The sequence below is a fragment of the Scleropages formosus genome, chromosome 16, assembly GCF_900964775.1.
Source record: "Scleropages formosus chromosome 16, fSclFor1.1, whole genome shotgun sequence".
NCBI classification, from domain to species: Eukaryota; Metazoa; Chordata; class Actinopteri; order Osteoglossiformes; family Osteoglossidae; genus Scleropages; species Scleropages formosus.
The window spans coordinates 10,389,604-10,405,393 of NC_041821.1; the positions used below are offsets into that span (position 1 = coordinate 10,389,604).

General features: G+C 47.7%; 2 protein-coding genes across 3 annotated transcripts; both read right to left on the minus strand.

Moving 5' to 3' along the window:
* Positions 1-2,110: 2,110 nt before the first annotated feature.
* LOC108925706 (protein phosphatase 1 regulatory subunit 15A-like) lies at positions 2,111-4,144 on the minus strand. Of its 2 annotated transcripts, none has more exons than XM_018737867.2 (3): positions 3,888-4,144; positions 2,533-3,523; positions 2,111-2,444 (listed from the first exon to the last, which is right to left on the minus strand). In XM_018737867.2, exons 2-3 carry the CDS (start codon positions 3,415-3,417, stop codon positions 2,238-2,240), a joined length of 1,092 nt encoding a protein of 363 aa, XP_018593383.2. In that variant the 5' UTR covers positions 3,418-3,523; positions 3,888-4,144; the 3' UTR covers positions 2,111-2,237. The 2 variants fall into 2 exon arrangements, with proteins under 2 accessions (XP_018593383.2, XP_018593384.2); XM_018737868.2 differs by having other exon boundaries at positions 3,849-4,144.
* A 3,376-nt stretch (positions 4,145-7,520) lies between these two features.
* Positions 7,521-8,560, minus strand: LOC114912420 (cerberus-like). The gene is made up of 2 exons (XM_029259208.1): positions 7,966-8,560; positions 7,521-7,877 (listed from the first exon to the last, which is right to left on the minus strand). Exons 1-2 carry the CDS (start codon positions 8,425-8,427, stop codon positions 7,581-7,583), a joined length of 759 nt encoding a protein of 252 aa, XP_029115041.1. The 5' UTR covers positions 8,428-8,560; the 3' UTR covers positions 7,521-7,580.
* Between the last annotated feature and the right edge of the window lie 7,230 nt (positions 8,561-15,790).

Consider the following 15,790-nt stretch of genomic DNA (forward strand, 5'->3'; position numbering starts at 1 on the left):
CTGCAACCTTTGGGTCCAAAGGTGATAATACTATCAGCTGCCTTCTTATATGACACCTCAGTCCCCATCTCAGTATTCTTCAACATAACTGGTACTGAAAGGACCCTGATTAGCTGGTTAATTGATAATGAATAGCTAATTTACACTTCCTGGGACAGAAGCTGATCACATTAACATCAGACAGAGACCGCCAGGGGCACAGATCTTGCTGTGACCTGTGTTATAGTTCACTGTGAGAAATTTGATTATGTAATGTGATTTTGAAACAGAAAGCAGGTGAGAGTGAACAACACTGCGTTGGATGCCACTTAGGTCATTCGCTGAACAGCTGTGATTTTGCTTCAGTAAACTGTTCCAATAGCTACAGGCCCCTTTCATAAACAAAGGTTTATCTGCGCAGAATAGCGCAGTATATCTGTAGATATTTTATTTCCCTGGCCTTCCCTGATCGTCGGGTTCTCTTTGGAATGTCTTACCAGATACAATATTCACTCTCTTCAGTTGTCCAGCTGCGTTGATGAGTCAAGAGATGAGAAGTAGGGATACCTGACTTGGTGACTTTCCACTATTTACTTTCTACCGCACCTTCACCAAAGGCCAAATTCCCAGTTTTGCTTTATTTCAGTGCTGAATTAAGGTCTAATATGCTCACAGGGTATACATGCAATATCTCAGTGAGTTGCGCTGTATTTGTACAAGTGCAGTTGAACAGACAGAAATGCAACTGCTTTTCACATTAACAAGAAGCAAGATACACATTGCAAGTTTTACATATTTAAACTGTGGAGTTGGTTATGTCAAATAAAAATGGTGTAAGGGACAGGATGTCGCTGGTTGAGACCGAAGGGTTGCAAAAGAATTCCAGGGAACTTGACCATGCCTAAGCATTTTGGCACCTTACCGTACATGAACCACTGCACTCAGACAAAAATATATCAGCTAATTGATACTGTAGCTGACAGTATAAATATACAACAAAAGCAAGCCTATCAAAATCCAGTGTCAAGCATGCCATTCATTTGGTTATGTAGATTTAATACTAGTTTTTATTTCCAAAATTTTTGCACCCTTAGAAATTTCTTTTGCCTAATGTTTTCTATATTCAGGAAATTCTGCTTTATATACAACTGTATTTTTCAGATTTTGCTTATGGAGTGCATATTCAGTCATACATGATCATAAGCCATTTGTCCAATGCAGGGTCCAGAGCCTCTTGGGCAGGAGGTAGGATGCACCAAAGACAGGATGCCAATTCACTGCAGACTAAATACACACACAAACTTAAAAGCTGGCAGTTCACCCGGAAGAGATCTTTGACTGTGACAGGAGACCAGAGCATCCAGTAAAAACCCATCCAAATGCACAGAGCTCATGTTGATCCCCTATCCAAACCCACAGCCCACTCAGCAAAATTCCAGCAATGAACAGTTTGCCAATCAGCCCCTGTGCCTCACCATCAGTTTCAGCAAGCTCACATTAAGGGCTCTTAATGTTAAATGCTTGTGTTGGGAAGAGGGGGGTGCGGTGGCACAGTGGCGCAGTGGCGCAGTGGGTTGGACTGGGTCCTTCTCTCTGGTGGGTCTGGGGTTTGAGTCCTGCTTGGGGTGCCTTGTGGCGGACTGGGGTCCCGTCCTGGGTGTGTCCCCTCCCCCTCTGGCCTTACGCCCTGAGTTGCCGGGTAGGCTCCGGTTCCCCGCGACCCCGTATGGGACAAGCGGTTCAGAAAGTGTGTGTGCTTGTGTTGGGAAAGTATGCAAATATAGATTGTATACTTTTACAATTTTTAGTAAAACCTGTGTGTCAGATGAAGCCAAGTGTACAGACAGTACCCACTGGTATGTCAGCCTGTCATGCAACATTTTGCCCCGTCACCGTTAGTCTGGCCATTCAGTCCGTTAGGAGTTGTATATGTCCTTCCACTATCATCTTCCATGGGAAATGGAACTGCCATCAGTAGGTAAAGTAAAAAAAAATAAAAATTAACTTTTAAATATACATAGCATCTCATGTTCGAAGGCTAATGTCATGCTTGATAGTGTTTAAATGGAAACCTATGTAGATGCAAAATGGACAAGTCAGGCTGAATGATGAAGATTTTCTTTAATGGGGGAAAAAGTGGAGGGACACACAAGTGAAGCAATCACACTGGACACAACTAAGTGCACAGAACAGCAATGCATTAATTGAACAGACAACACACCATGCTAAATTTAAGTATAGTTTGGCAGTTGACCCATTTACAGTAGCTGCACTCTTTCCCACACCATGGCTCTGTGCTCCGGCAGAAGGCAGGGACTGATGATTTCATTAACAGCATCCACCCTCCTCTTAAACCTTGCTCGGTCTCTTGCTATCTCCTGCCAGCAGGAACCATCACGCGCTGCACGGCTGGCGAAGCTCCATGTCACCAGGGGGTGCACTTTCACAACGTTGCTGAACCGCACCTGTGATATCAGCAGAGAAATTAAGTGTCTCAAATCATCTCAGCAGAGAAAGTACACCATAATTACTGCGATCCCATGCCCATGTTACCTTCCTGCTTGACACCGTCATCTTCTCATCCTCTGGAGGAGAAGACTCTGTGTCACACACATCTTCCCTCCTTCCATTCATCTGAAGAGGCCTTTGTGTGCAGCTCTCTGTCCTCTTGACATGTCTTTCATTCACAGCTGTAACAGAGGAGCACTTGAAAGGATTGTATGGATCATCATTGCGCATGAAGGACTCCCAGAGCTCAGAGTTTCTTTCCAAGTTTTCATTGGTGTCGTCATCATCATCATCATCATCATCATCCCAGCTTGAATCACTGTCCCATTCCATCTCCCCATCAGTAGACACAGTGGTGGGACTGCACACAGATGTTATTTCAAAATGGGACAGAGGTGGCTTAGGAATAGCTTCCAAGCAGACTTCATGGCAGAACTCTTCAGGAATCTCCTCATTAGTATCCCACTCCAGCCAGTCAGCTAGGGTGACCTCTAGCTCCCCTGTCACAGGCTCCCTCAGACAGTCAGCCTCCAAGAACTTCATGTCTGCAGCAACCACAGGATCCTCCTCCTCTTCCTCCAGGATCTCCTCATCTGGAGCCCATGCAAGGTCTGCCTCTTGTCTTCCTGGGGTCCACATCACACCCTGGAATGTGGACCCCTTCTGTTCTTCCAAGTGCTTCCCCATTTTTTCATCTAGGACTCCAAACGTTAGGCTGGCCACATCTACCATCGCACCTGGAGGGAATACTATGGCCTGGGGACGCATTACAGGAACTCTGCAGCTGTCTGGGACTCCAAAGAGCGATGCCCACAGGTACTGTAAGGCTTTGCACAACTCTTGCAACACTCTCATCCAATATAACTCCAGCTTTTTCCTAGGTGGGCGTATTTTCAGCATGATTATGGCAACAAACCCCAGATACCACATGGTGCCTCAAGCATCATGAACCCTGGAATTTCATCCGTCAAATGCAGCAGGTCTCATAGCGGATGCTGGCGGTGGGAGGCAACGAGGGCCATCTCAGTCACACGTTCTGTAGAACAAAAACAGGAAAAGCAGGTAGAACTACAATAAAGCCAGAACAGAAGAATGCAGACAAAGATCTGGAATGGCTAAGAATGGTGAACCAAGACAGCCATGTCTCCATTTTAGTCCTTATTGTAATTTCACGCCTTATGTATTTCAGACATTCAAGTCGGAAGTGTCTAACACACACTGCGCCTAATGCACGTGTATTAATAAAATGCAAAAACAATGTCGCTGTTACGTTACTCTGTAGTTTCCAAGCCAACCGCAGACAGTAGAGGCTGTTCGGCAATGAAATATTAATTTAAGTTGAACATTAAAACAGTACGAACATGTTTGTAATTATGCTGACACAGACACGTCTCTCCAACCTTCTTGTCCAGGATCTCAGACTCAGCCAGTCGCCTGAAACAAGTCGCACCACCGACTACTAATCAACCTTCGGTTATTTTTCCTCTCAACGGCAGCAGACACACTTCTCAGGGGGAAGACGGCCGTGTTCATCGATCCAAAGAACCAGCCCATTTTCTCTAGCAGTAAGAGCAAATGTTTTGACATTTTCAAGGCGAAAATAACACGCTTCTCTAATTTTTTTGTCCTGAAGCAGCAGCAAAGTGTCCTGCTGCTGTTATGCGCTGTGTTTATATAGGCGGTTGCCAGGTGATACGTCACAATGAAAATAGGCGGGACTTGGAGCAAACCGACCAATAATATTTTCGTTTTCCTTCGTTTTTTTTTTTTTTTTTCCCAACGTCATTTACGGGTTGTTTACGTGCGGCACGTCACTGTTTGTTTCTGGGTGAGGATCTTCCAAACGCGACTAACCCAACGACTTTCTGTTGTCTTTTTCTATTGGTGGTATAAATACAGTTAAAATATATACGTGAATTGTTGAAGTGTTTTGTGAAATTTGTGTATAAAATAATAAAATATTGTAGCGTCCCACGGAGCTCCTAGAAACTGGCTTAGGAATCAGGGTGAAAGGAATTTGCTTCTTTTATTTTACAGAGTACTATACTTTGATCTTAGGCAAAAGACGAGAAGCTTTATTTACAGCATACATGGGTTGCCTAGCAGTCTTAACAAGCAACACCCAAAAAAAAAAAAAAAAAAAAAAAAAAAAAAAAAAAAAAAAAAAAAAAAAAAAAAACATTACAAATAATGCAACTCACTCACAAATAGGCGATAACCCCCCGCCCCCCAAGTCACTCCCAGCCTTCCTCCCGCGCCCAACGGTTATGGGGCCACCCCTAGAACTCCCAGAATCCCCCCCCCGTGACGAACAATGCATGAACAACAAACCACCCAATCAAAACGGAACACCGAATTATGTACAGAAATAGACATAAATCACAATTTACACTGAGCTAAATCAACTCTCCCCAGCGCGGTTACAATATACCTGTATATATAATATACTTAATATTATTTTTATACCCTACTGCAATACATATACATTGTTAATGTCACCATATAATAATTAAAAAATATTTTAAAATCTAGTTACATTTGGTTTAGCTTAGTAGTAACTCATTCATTTATGTAGTGATGCGTGTCATGTATTAAAAGTGCCCTGTGCCAGTACTTGGGCAAGGTACTTACCCTAAAATGCTCCAGTAAAATTACCCAGGTGTATATATGAGTAAATAATTTTAAAGTATGTTAGTTACTCTGGAGAAAAGCTTCAGCTAAAATCAATAAATGTAGAAGTAAAAGTGAAAGAATTACTACTTGGGACAATCCTGAATGGCAAGGTATGAGTGTAATGCCCTATGCTTCCAAGATAGGCTCCGGACTGCCGCGGCCTACAAGCAGTTGCTTATATTGACTGAGAGAATACTACTGTATATTGACAGCAAGGCAGAGGTATAAGACAATGTAATTAAAAAGTATTTAAGTTTTAATATGAACTCTTCATAACAACATCATACATAACAGACACCAATGGCTGTTTTATGACAACACTGTTAACCGGTGCTGAGAAAACCCACAGACACTATCTGAAGCTGCTTGTCCCAAGCAGGGTCATGACGAGTCAGAGCCTAACCTGGCAACACAAGGCACAAGGCTGGAGGGGAGGGGACACACCCAGGATGGGACACCAGTCCATTGCAAGGCACCCCAAGCAGGGCTCAGACCCCAGACTTGCCAGGGAGCAGGATGCAGCCAAGCCTGCTGCGCCACCATGCCACCACACCCCTTACTGAAAAAATCCAAAAATCCTTTAATCCAAGGTGAATTACAATGATACATACTAAACTGCCTACAGTCATCCACCTATCTATACAACAAATCAATGTAACACACCGATTTACTCTCACACTAAAGGAAATTTAGAGACAACAGTCAACTTGAAACACATCTTTGCGCTGTGGGAGGAAAATGCAGCACCCGGAGGAAACCCACACGAACACGGGGGAGAACATGCAAACTCTTTAAACCCATATCCAAAAGCACAGCCCAGGTGCAGTGAGGCACCAGGATTCCCTACTATGCCACTGACGCCATGAAAGTAATTTTATGTACACAAAAACATGCAGTGTGTCTTTAGATATTTTATTTTCCTGGCAACAGATTGTCAGCATCTTTTTGGAATGTGTTACCAAAAGTTGTGTTTGCTCCCTTCCACCATTCAGCTGCTGTAAAATGTACCTTGGGACCCACTGTGGAGTTTCCTCTCCTCCTGGGACTTCTCTTGAGTCAAACTTTCACATAACACAGCGATGACGTTTCAGCACAAGTTGACAAAATGAAAGTGAAATCCCGCTCTGATGCAAAAGCAAAACAGTATAAGAATGTTCCTTAGTGGCCATTGTTTATCAGTTATGTATTATTTACAATAAGCTTGCTCTATAAGGCATGATTTTCTACTTGGCTGGTCACTTAGAGATGAAAAGAAAGGGAATTCCTTTGCCGGTGTTGACGCAGTGCAGACACCGCATTCTTTACTCCCGTCTACCCCACTTACACCAAAGACCAGATGCCCTGTTGAAATAACACCATTTTCTGGGCAAACATGTGGTCTGGTTATGGTCTTGCTGACATTTGTCTCTCCTTTAGAGATCAAAGCTGTATTGACCATCTGCTCTGCATTTGTCAGTGTGAGGTCACACCAGCTATCTGTCTGGCTCATAAAATGAGTTAAGATGCAATACGCAATAATAAAACAATAGAAAAAACTGTGCAGTGGTGCAGTGGGTTGGACCAGCTCCTGCTCTCTGGTGGGTCTGGGGTTCGAATCTTGGTTGGGGTACCTTGCAATGAACTGGTGTCCTGTCCTGGGTGTGTCCCCTCTCCCTCCAGCCCCCTGCCCTGTGCTGCCGGGTTAGGCCACGGCTCCCTGCAACTCTGTATAGGACAAGCGGTTTCAGATGGTGTGTGTATGTATGTATGATTCTTCATCACCTGTGTAGTTCCTGTCAGACTCAGTTCTATAAGGCAGCTACTCAGGTACTATATGTCAGGAAAAACAGTGGCATCGGACTAACGGTGGTTAGTCGGGGTGGTACTGAGCTGGCAGTGCTACTGCCACACAGTGTGGCTTGGCTCTTTATTCCTGCACCTCTATCTCATTGTGCTGTATATAGAATATATTGTGATAGCCTCCAGCATTTTTGGGATCAATAAAGACTTCAGTCAATCTACACCTCAACTACTTCCCTCAAACAAAATACATCCAGACCACAAAGGGTGTCTAGGGATATTACTGAGAGTGCACTATATGCACATGTGCACAGGCAGAGCTTGGCACTAATACATACATGCACAAAGTACAACGTCAAGCACGCGATTCATGTGATGCACGAACGGATTAAATCCAATGACCACAATTAACGGTAGTCTTTTAGTTTATTACCTTATTATCTCTTGACCTCCAAGATAAATATTTTGAAGCCCTTAGTCAGCGAAATAAAGGGCGGAGGCCTCGTGCTCAGCATATTCAGGAGATTCCACCAAAGATAATGAGCATAGAACAATATTTTAATTCTTTGTTTGCACTCAGTGAGAGGGAAGCCACTATAAAACACTTGAAAAGGCTTCTTCAGCATCTGAAGGGCGGGGCGCTAAGAGTGTTTCTCCGGCAGACTGGGATCGATCAGAACCGGTCCCCTGTGATGGACACAGTGGCGCCCCCTGCGCAGCTCGCACTGACACTCCTCCACCATGGTGACCACCTTGGAGGCCCGCGTGTCGCCGGAGCACTTGAGCTCCACCGTCCGGCGCGCGACCTTCATGGGGGCGCAGCACGAGCAGAGCGCGTGCGGGCCCCCGGCCCCGGAGCGGGGCGCGTGCCCGGGGCCGCACTGCCCGAAGCACAGATTGTTCTTCACAGCCACCGTCTCGCAGCCCTCGTGACCCACCTTCTGCAATCAGACACAAACAGAGGGGGTGATCGGCAACAATATGACCGCATGACAACATTTTTATTAGCGCTGCGCGGGGAGGTACCTGCTGCTGGAAGGGGATGGTGTGGCAGGTCTTCTGCTGAACTTCTTTATTTCTGAGAGCCACAATGGACTGGAAATCCGATCTTCTTCTGAACGTGAAGTCATTCCAGAACTTTCTGGCGTTTTTAAACGACGGGGCTTGGGTCGCATCCCAGGCGGAGAGGGGCACCGGTGTGGGTCTCGACCCCCTGAATGCCGGTGCTCCTGGAAGGCTCCTCAGAGACCACGCCGTCCACGGCTGGCTGCCCGGCTCGTAGCTCTGGCTCCAGTTCCGCAGCTCCATCGTGTTCTTGATTATATGTTCCGAGCTCGAACCCGGTGCCGGCGCCTGACCCGCACCCGCATTTCTCCTCACCTCACTCAGCTGCCTCTGCACGTGGAGCTGCGGGAAGCTCGATCCCCGACCCTCGCGGTACAAAACGCTCATCACGAGGACAGTGACACACCACCAGCAGGTAAGCATCTCTGGTCTTCTCGCGGTGTCCGCGGAAACAGCTCGGACCTGGTGGCGACGGCGGTCGGATCACTTTGTGGGGCGCTCCCGCGGGACCACTGCCCTTTATGAAGACACGGCGTGGTCCCCAGCCAGTCCCGCGCCGCCTCGAGACTCTAGTGATGACAAATGACGTATTGCAATGGACGCCTGGATCGCGCGCAGTCCAAAAAGCCACGTCTTTCCAAGTTTGTCCCCTCGGCCACGGAGAGCAGTAAAATCTGCACAGTTACCGGAGTAACGTTCACTTTCTAAAAAAATAATTTCATATGAACCTTACAGTCGAGAGAACATAATTGGAATAAATGATAAAACATAATTAGAGTATAATGATTATTAATGGGTATGTAAACATCATTATATTATTATGACAATGTTGTCGTAACAAAGAGAAACACAACCGCCTCTTTCAACGTTGTATTTTACACTTATTCACTCCTCTGATGCGTTTCTCCAAAGCGACTTTCAGTGTTAAGAGCGCCTACAGTTATTTAACCTTTTTCCCCCGGAGGAACTGAGGGTTAAGCATCTTACTCTGGAGTACTACAGCTGGTAAACTAAGGGATTCGAACCTGTAACCTTTGAATCACAAGGAGCAGCTCTAACTACAACATTAGCTGCTCTTATACGACACGTTAGTACAACAGCACAAGAGGTGTAATTTCCTCACACACACACGCTACGAGTCTATATTATTTATGAAACGGTATAAACTCCAGCTAAAAGTTACTAAAAGTGTTTCGAGTGAAGCATAAAATTGGCGGATATTGAATTTAAACGATTATGTCAAATTTATCTAGAGGTTTTTGAGTTTGACGGTGTTCAGTTAAGTTAGTTAATTTAGTTTCATTCATCTCTATTGGATTTAAGTGGTAGAATGAACAATTAGGACGTTAGATTTCATAAAAGGATTTGGGTCTCTCCTAACTGCGGTCATTTAATATAATCCATGACGTTTATAAATATATTCAGATTCCATTCCCATCCAGCTAACCATCCTACACTACACTATACTTCTCTGTTTTTGATCAGACATTAGCTCCAGGTAAAGGTGCTGGAATGAAGCGTTTCTTGTTTTTTTTTAATTAGATTACCTAATAAAATTACTTAGATTTATCTGTCTAGAGGATTCAAGCAGTGTTATGAGGATGTCGGATTTCATGAAGGAATCTGGGATCTATTTAAACTGCTCTCGTTTCAAATCTGTGCATCTATACACACTTGGACAGAACAAATTGAGCAAAAAACGTAATAATAAAAAGAAGCTGTTATTTTCTGGAAAGAGGAGGTGAAAAGCACCAGTAAAACCTTTATGGGACGTGAGGACAGGGTGGTGCTGGTCCGGCGCTCTGAGGTGAGACTCAGACCATATGGCTCTAAGGTGAGCGCTGGACACTAATGACGTCACAGGCAAGGAAGGGGGCGCGTGGGGCGTCTGCGGGACCCGAATACACATGAGGTCCGTTCAACAGGCGAAGCAGACAATTTCCATTTACATTACAATTTACGGTCCATCCGGCGAGAACATTTGCGTGAGACTTTTAGGGGAGCTTTTCTCTAGTTTTCTATTGCAATGATGCATTCCAGTCACATTTGTGAATATTTATTTGACACGAAGAGGGTCTCATTCATAATGCCGAACCTTTTCTTTCCATCCAGGCCACTTCAGAGCGCCACAGTATGGTGCTCCTCCTCATACAACCTACAATAAGTTAAAGTACACATTAGAATACAGAAATACCTTTTGATAAAACTCATGCCTCAGCATCATGTAATTGAAGAAGACAAGCTGACATAATCTGTACTGCATATGTAATTCGGCAGTATCCGATACACAGATTGCGCAGACAGCAATGCTGTGTATTATTTCCTTATTCCACAGTCCCCAAAGGGTAGAAGCACTGTGAGTGGGTCGGTGTGAAGAGCAGCCAGTCCCTGTGTAAACACACACACCTTCACACTTCCCCTCCACCTCCGCACTTCAAAGCACTGTCGTTCACAGGCAGTGGCAGGGCTCCCTCCCTTGTCTTCCGCCTGTGGCAAAAGCAAGGAAGCCAATCCATAGCCCCAGCTTCCCTCTTCCCAGGGACATCACTGCTCGTAAAGCTCTGGTGATGCTGCATGTTGTACCTTTATCCAGGGTTGCAGCAGCCTCCAGCACCTAAAAGTCCTCTGTGCCCATTCCATTAAGAAACTGGGCATGACTGCAGCAGTCCTATATGAAAAATACTATAACATAAAGCCCAGAATGGCTGATGGATTGACAAATGTTACATTATCATTATTTCAGCTACACTGCCAATGGACACTCGAGAGCCAGCAGGAGACTCACTTTATTACTTGATATGAAAAAATCACACACATAGTTTGAAACCACCTGTCCCAAGCGGGGTCACGGCAAACTGGAGCCCAACCCAGCAAGACAGGGCACAAGGCTGGAGGGGGAGGAGACACACCCAGGAGGGGATGCCAGTCCACCCCAAGTGGGACTTGAACTGCAGATCCACCAGAGAACAGGACCCAGCCAAGCCTGCTGCGCCACTGTGCTCCCCAATGAAAAAGATCATTCATCCATCCATCCATCCATCCATCCATCCATCTTCCTCCGCTTATTCGGGACCGAGTCGTGGGGGCAGTAGTCTAAGCAGAGCCCCCCAGACTTCCCTCTCCCCGAAAACCTTCTCCAGCTCCTCTGGGGGAACCCCAAGGCGTTCCCAGGCCAGCTGGGAGACATAGTTTCTCCAACGTGTCCTGGGTCTGCCCCGAGGCCTCCTCCCAGTGGGACATGCCCGGAACACCTCCCCAGGGAGGCGTCCAGGAGGCATCCGGAACAGATGCCCGAGCCACCTCAACTGGCTCCTCTCGATGCAGAGGAGCAGCGGCTCGACTCCGAGCTCCTCCTGGGTGACTAAGCTCCTCACCCTATCCCTAAGGGTGTGCCCAGCCACTTTACGGAGGAAACTCATTTCTGCTGCTTGTATCCGCAACCTCATTCTTTCGGTCATGATCCAGAGTTCATGACCATAGGTGAGGGTAGGAACGTAGATCGACCGGTAAATTGAGAGCTTCGCCTTACGACTCAGCTCCTTCTTCACCACAACAGACCGGTACAATGACCGCATTACTGCGGACGCCGCACCGATCCGTCTGTCAACCTGCCGCTCCATTTTTCCCTCACTCGTGAACAAGACCCCGAGATACTTAAACTCCTCCACTTGAGGGAGGAGCTCCCCCGTAATCCGGAGGGGGCAATCCACCTTTTGCTGACTGAGGACCATGTAAGTCTTTATTCGATGAAGCCAACAGGACCATATCGTCTGCAAAAAGCAGAGACGAGATCCTGCGGCCACCAAAACAGACACCCTCCGTTCCCTGGCTGCGCCTAGAAATTCTGTCCATAAAGATAATGAACAGAATCGGTGACAAAGGGCAGCCCTGGCGGAGTCCAACATGCACCGGGAACAGGTCTGACTTACTGCCGGCAATGCGAACCAAGCTCCTGCTCCGGTCATACAGGGAACGAACAGCCTGTAGCAACGAGCCCCGAACCCCATAATCCCGAAGTACCCCGCACAGGATGCCACGAGGGACACGGTCGAATGCCTTCTCCAGGTCCACAAAACACATATGGACTGGTTGGGCAAACTCCCATGAACCCTCCAACACCCTAGTGAGGGTATAGAGCTGGTCCAGTTTTCCACGGCCAGGACGAAAACCGCATTGCTCCTCCTGGATCCGAGGTTCGACTATCGGTCGGATTCTCCTCCCCAGTACCCCGGCATAGACTTTCCCAGGGAGGCTAAGGAGTGTGATCCCCCTATAGTTGGAACACAATCTCCGGTCCACCTTCTTAAAAAGAGGGACCACCACCCCGGCCTGCCAGTCCAGAGGCACCGTCCCCGAACTCCACGCGATGCTGCAGAGGCGTGTCAGCCAAGACAGCCCCACAACATCCAGAGACTTGAAAAACTCGGGGCGGATCTCATCCACCCCTGGAGCCTTGCCACTGAGGAGTTTTTTGACTACCTCAGCAACTTCAGCCAGGGTAATGGACGAGTCCCCCTCCGAGTCCCTGGCCTCAGCTTCCTCTACGGAAGGCATGTTGGAGGGATTGAGGAGATCCTCAAAGTACTCCTTCCACCGCCCGAGGACATCCTCAGTTGAGGTCAGCAGCGCACCACTTCCACTGTAAACAGTGTTGGCGGAACACTGCTTCCCCCCTCTGAGTCGCCGGACGGTTTGCCAGAATCTCTTTGAGGCCAGTACCTGTCAGCTGCTTCAGGAGTCCCATGAGCCAGCCAGGCCCGACAGAACTCCTTCTTCAGCTTGACGGCATCCCTTACCTCCGGTGTCCACCACCGTGTTCGGGGATTGCTGCTGCGACAGGCGCCGGAGACTTTATGGCCGCAGCTCCGAACCGCCGCCCCGACAATGGAGGTGTGGAACATAGTCCATTCGGACTCAATGTCCCCAGTCTCCCTCGGGACCTGATTGAAGCTCTGTCGGAGGTGGGAGTTGAAGACCTCTCTGACAGGGACCTCCGCCAAACGTTCCCAACAGACCCTCACTATGCGTTTGGGCCTGCCAGGTCTGTCCAGCTTTTTCCCCCGCCACTGAATCCAACTCACCACCAGGTGGTGATCAGTTGACAGCTCAGCCCCTCTCTTCACCCGAGTGTCCAAGACATATGGCCGAAGAGCAGAAGAAACGACTACAAAGTCGATCATCGACCTCCAACCTAGGGTGTCCTGGTGCCAAGTGCACTGATGGACACCCTTATGGATGAACATGGTGTTTATTATAGACAAACCGTGACTAGCACAGAAATCCAATAACAACTCACCATTCAGGTTCAGATCAGGGAGGCCGTTCCTCCCAGTCACGCCCCTCCAGGTATCACTGTCGCTGCCCACGTGGGCGTTAAAGTCCCCCAGTAGAACGACAGAGTCCCCAGTGGGAGCTCTTTCCAGCACGCCCCCCAGGGACTCTAAAAAGGCCGGGTACTCTACACTGCTGCTAGGCGCATAAGCACAAACGACAGTGAGAGACCGTTCCCTGACCCGAAGGCGTAGGGAGATGACCCTCTCATTCACCGGGGTAGACTCCAACACATGGCGGCTGAACTGGGGGGACTATTAATAAGCCTACACCCGCCCACCGCCTCTCACCCTGGGCAACGCCAGAATAGTGGAGAGTCCACCCTTGGTCGAGAAGAGTGGTTCCAGAACCCAAGCTGTGAGTGGAAGTGAGCCCGACTATATCTAGATGGTATCTCTCAACCTCCTGCACTAGCTCAGGCTCCTTCCCTGCCAGTGAGGTGACATTCCAAGTCCCAAAAGCCAGAGTTGGCGCCCGAGGTTTGGGTCGGCCGGGCACTCAGCCCCGACCACTGCCCAAATCACAACGCACCAGCCCCTTATGTCCTCTCCGGCAGGTGGTGAGCCCACCGAAGAGCGGCTCCACGTCTTGGCTTCGGGCTAAGCCCGGCCAGGCCCCGTGGGCATAGACCTGGCCACCAGGCGCTCGCATGCGAGCCCCCCCCCCAGGCCTGACTCCAGGGTGGGGCCCCGGTGACCCCATACCGGGCGGGGTGAACGAGATCCTTGATTTAATAGTCATAAGGGGATTTTGAACCGCACTTTGTCTCGTCTGTCACCCAGGACCTGTTTGCCTTGGGAGACCCTACCAGGGGCATATAACCCCAGGCAACATAGCTCCTGAGATCATTCAGGCGCTCAAACCCCTCCACCACGGTAAGGTGGCGGTTCGCAGAGGGGTAAAAGATTAGTTCTTTCAAAAATCACACAGTACTTCACTGAAAGCTAAGGAATATAGAGTTCAGCCAAAAACTTTTTATCCAGTGGTGCAGGAAGTGAACTGAACAGCCTTGAAATAGAACTCAGGTCCCAACCTTAGTCTCTGAAAGTCGCACGGTTTAATGATATTTTCACTTTGTTCTCAGCTTGCAACTGCTGTGTTGGGGCAACTTTTTGTATTATCAGTCACCTCACCTAGTGTAAATCAGGTGTTAATTAGAAAGTCATTAATGGTAGAGGGGCAGTTAATGCAGAGTGGTGGCCTGGACTGGCTTCCTTTAACAATCTTGGAATCCAGTCGCGCACCAGATGTCGCCCTTTTCTCGTTGTCCCTAGAAATTTTGGGTTATAATTATTTACATTCATTGTTTCATTTAGCAGATGCTTTTCTCCAAAGCGACGTACATCTCAATTTTAATTAGAAATAATTAGAAAATGGGATCAAAAATAAGCTTCCAACATGGCTCGGAAGCTCTGTTTGTTACTGCAAGTACCACAGTGACTGCCACTCCAAATTTCAGTACTTTCAAAGTACTGAAATTGTGAAGTTTTATACTGTTGTAAACTTTCTATGGATTACTACCTAAACACAGTCGGCCCTCGGTATTCGCGAGGGGTTGGGGCGCAGCCCCCTCGCGACTCCGAAAATTCGCGAATAATTTTTTGAACCCCTACGAAGGGTCTTCACTTTTTCCTGCCTCTCTTGTCTTTCTTGGCAGCACTTCTCTAAGTTTTGGGAGCACTGCGCTTTGGACCCATGACTACAGTTCAAAGTTTCTTGCACAAAGTTCACTGCAAATTGCTGCGAGAAACGCAAGATGAAACTTTGCCCATGGTGCCATGTTTCTTAAGATCATGGTGTAAATGTTCATGCACCCTAACTTCATGATCATACCCATAAAACCTTTACACAGCCGCTACTCCTATATTATGTAAATTTGTGTGTACCTTTTTATAAAAAAATTGGAGGAAGGTGATCAGGATTCGTCTATTCGTGCGATGAACATCGGAGCAGAGGAAAGTACTAACAAACAAGAAGAATCACATTGTCTGCAACTATCATATGTCTCTCTCTGTAATGCACAAATTGTAGTTTCTCTGAGATGTACGTCGCTTTGGAGAAAAGCGTCTGCTAAATGAATAAATGTGGATGCAAATGTACTTCACGCGAAGTGACAGTCATTGCGCACAGTCCCAGCAGTTTGAAGACGAGCGAGAAAACGCCATCGAGCGGCTACCGCTTCCATGGAGGTCCACACGATGATGCTGGAGGAAGCTCTTCCCCATGTGCAGCAGCTGAAGGCCCGATTGGCGGCCGCAGGAGTCCGTCACCGAGCTCTCCAGTCCGACGAAGAGGAGGAGGTGCGCTCATCCATGACAGCTCCGGCTCGGACTCGGAGGTCCCGTTATCCACCGCGCCGGTCGCACGGCTCCGTTTTCACGCACATCGTCAGCCGGCTTCACCCGACTGCGCTCCGGACTCCGTGCCTTTGTTTGAGAAGGGGGATCATGAAGAC

Bases quoted from the DNA above. Each gene is read 5' to 3' on its own strand.
- LOC108925706 (XM_018737867.2), bottom strand. From the start codon at position 3,417: ATGTGGTATCTGGGGTTTGTTGCCATAATCATGCTGAAAATACGCCCA. The intron at 2,445-2,532 runs GTAACATGGGCA...CTGATATCACAG, and splicing joins TGACGGTGTCAAGCAGGAAG to GTGCGGTTCAGCAACGTTGT.
- LOC114912420 (XM_029259208.1), bottom strand. From the start codon at position 8,427: ATGCTTACCTGCTGGTGGTGTGTCACTGTCCTCGTGATGAGCGTTTTG. The intron at 7,878-7,965 runs GTACCTCCCCGC...TGATTGCAGAAG, and splicing joins CCATCCCCTTCCAGCAGCAG to GTGGGTCACGAGGGCTGCGA.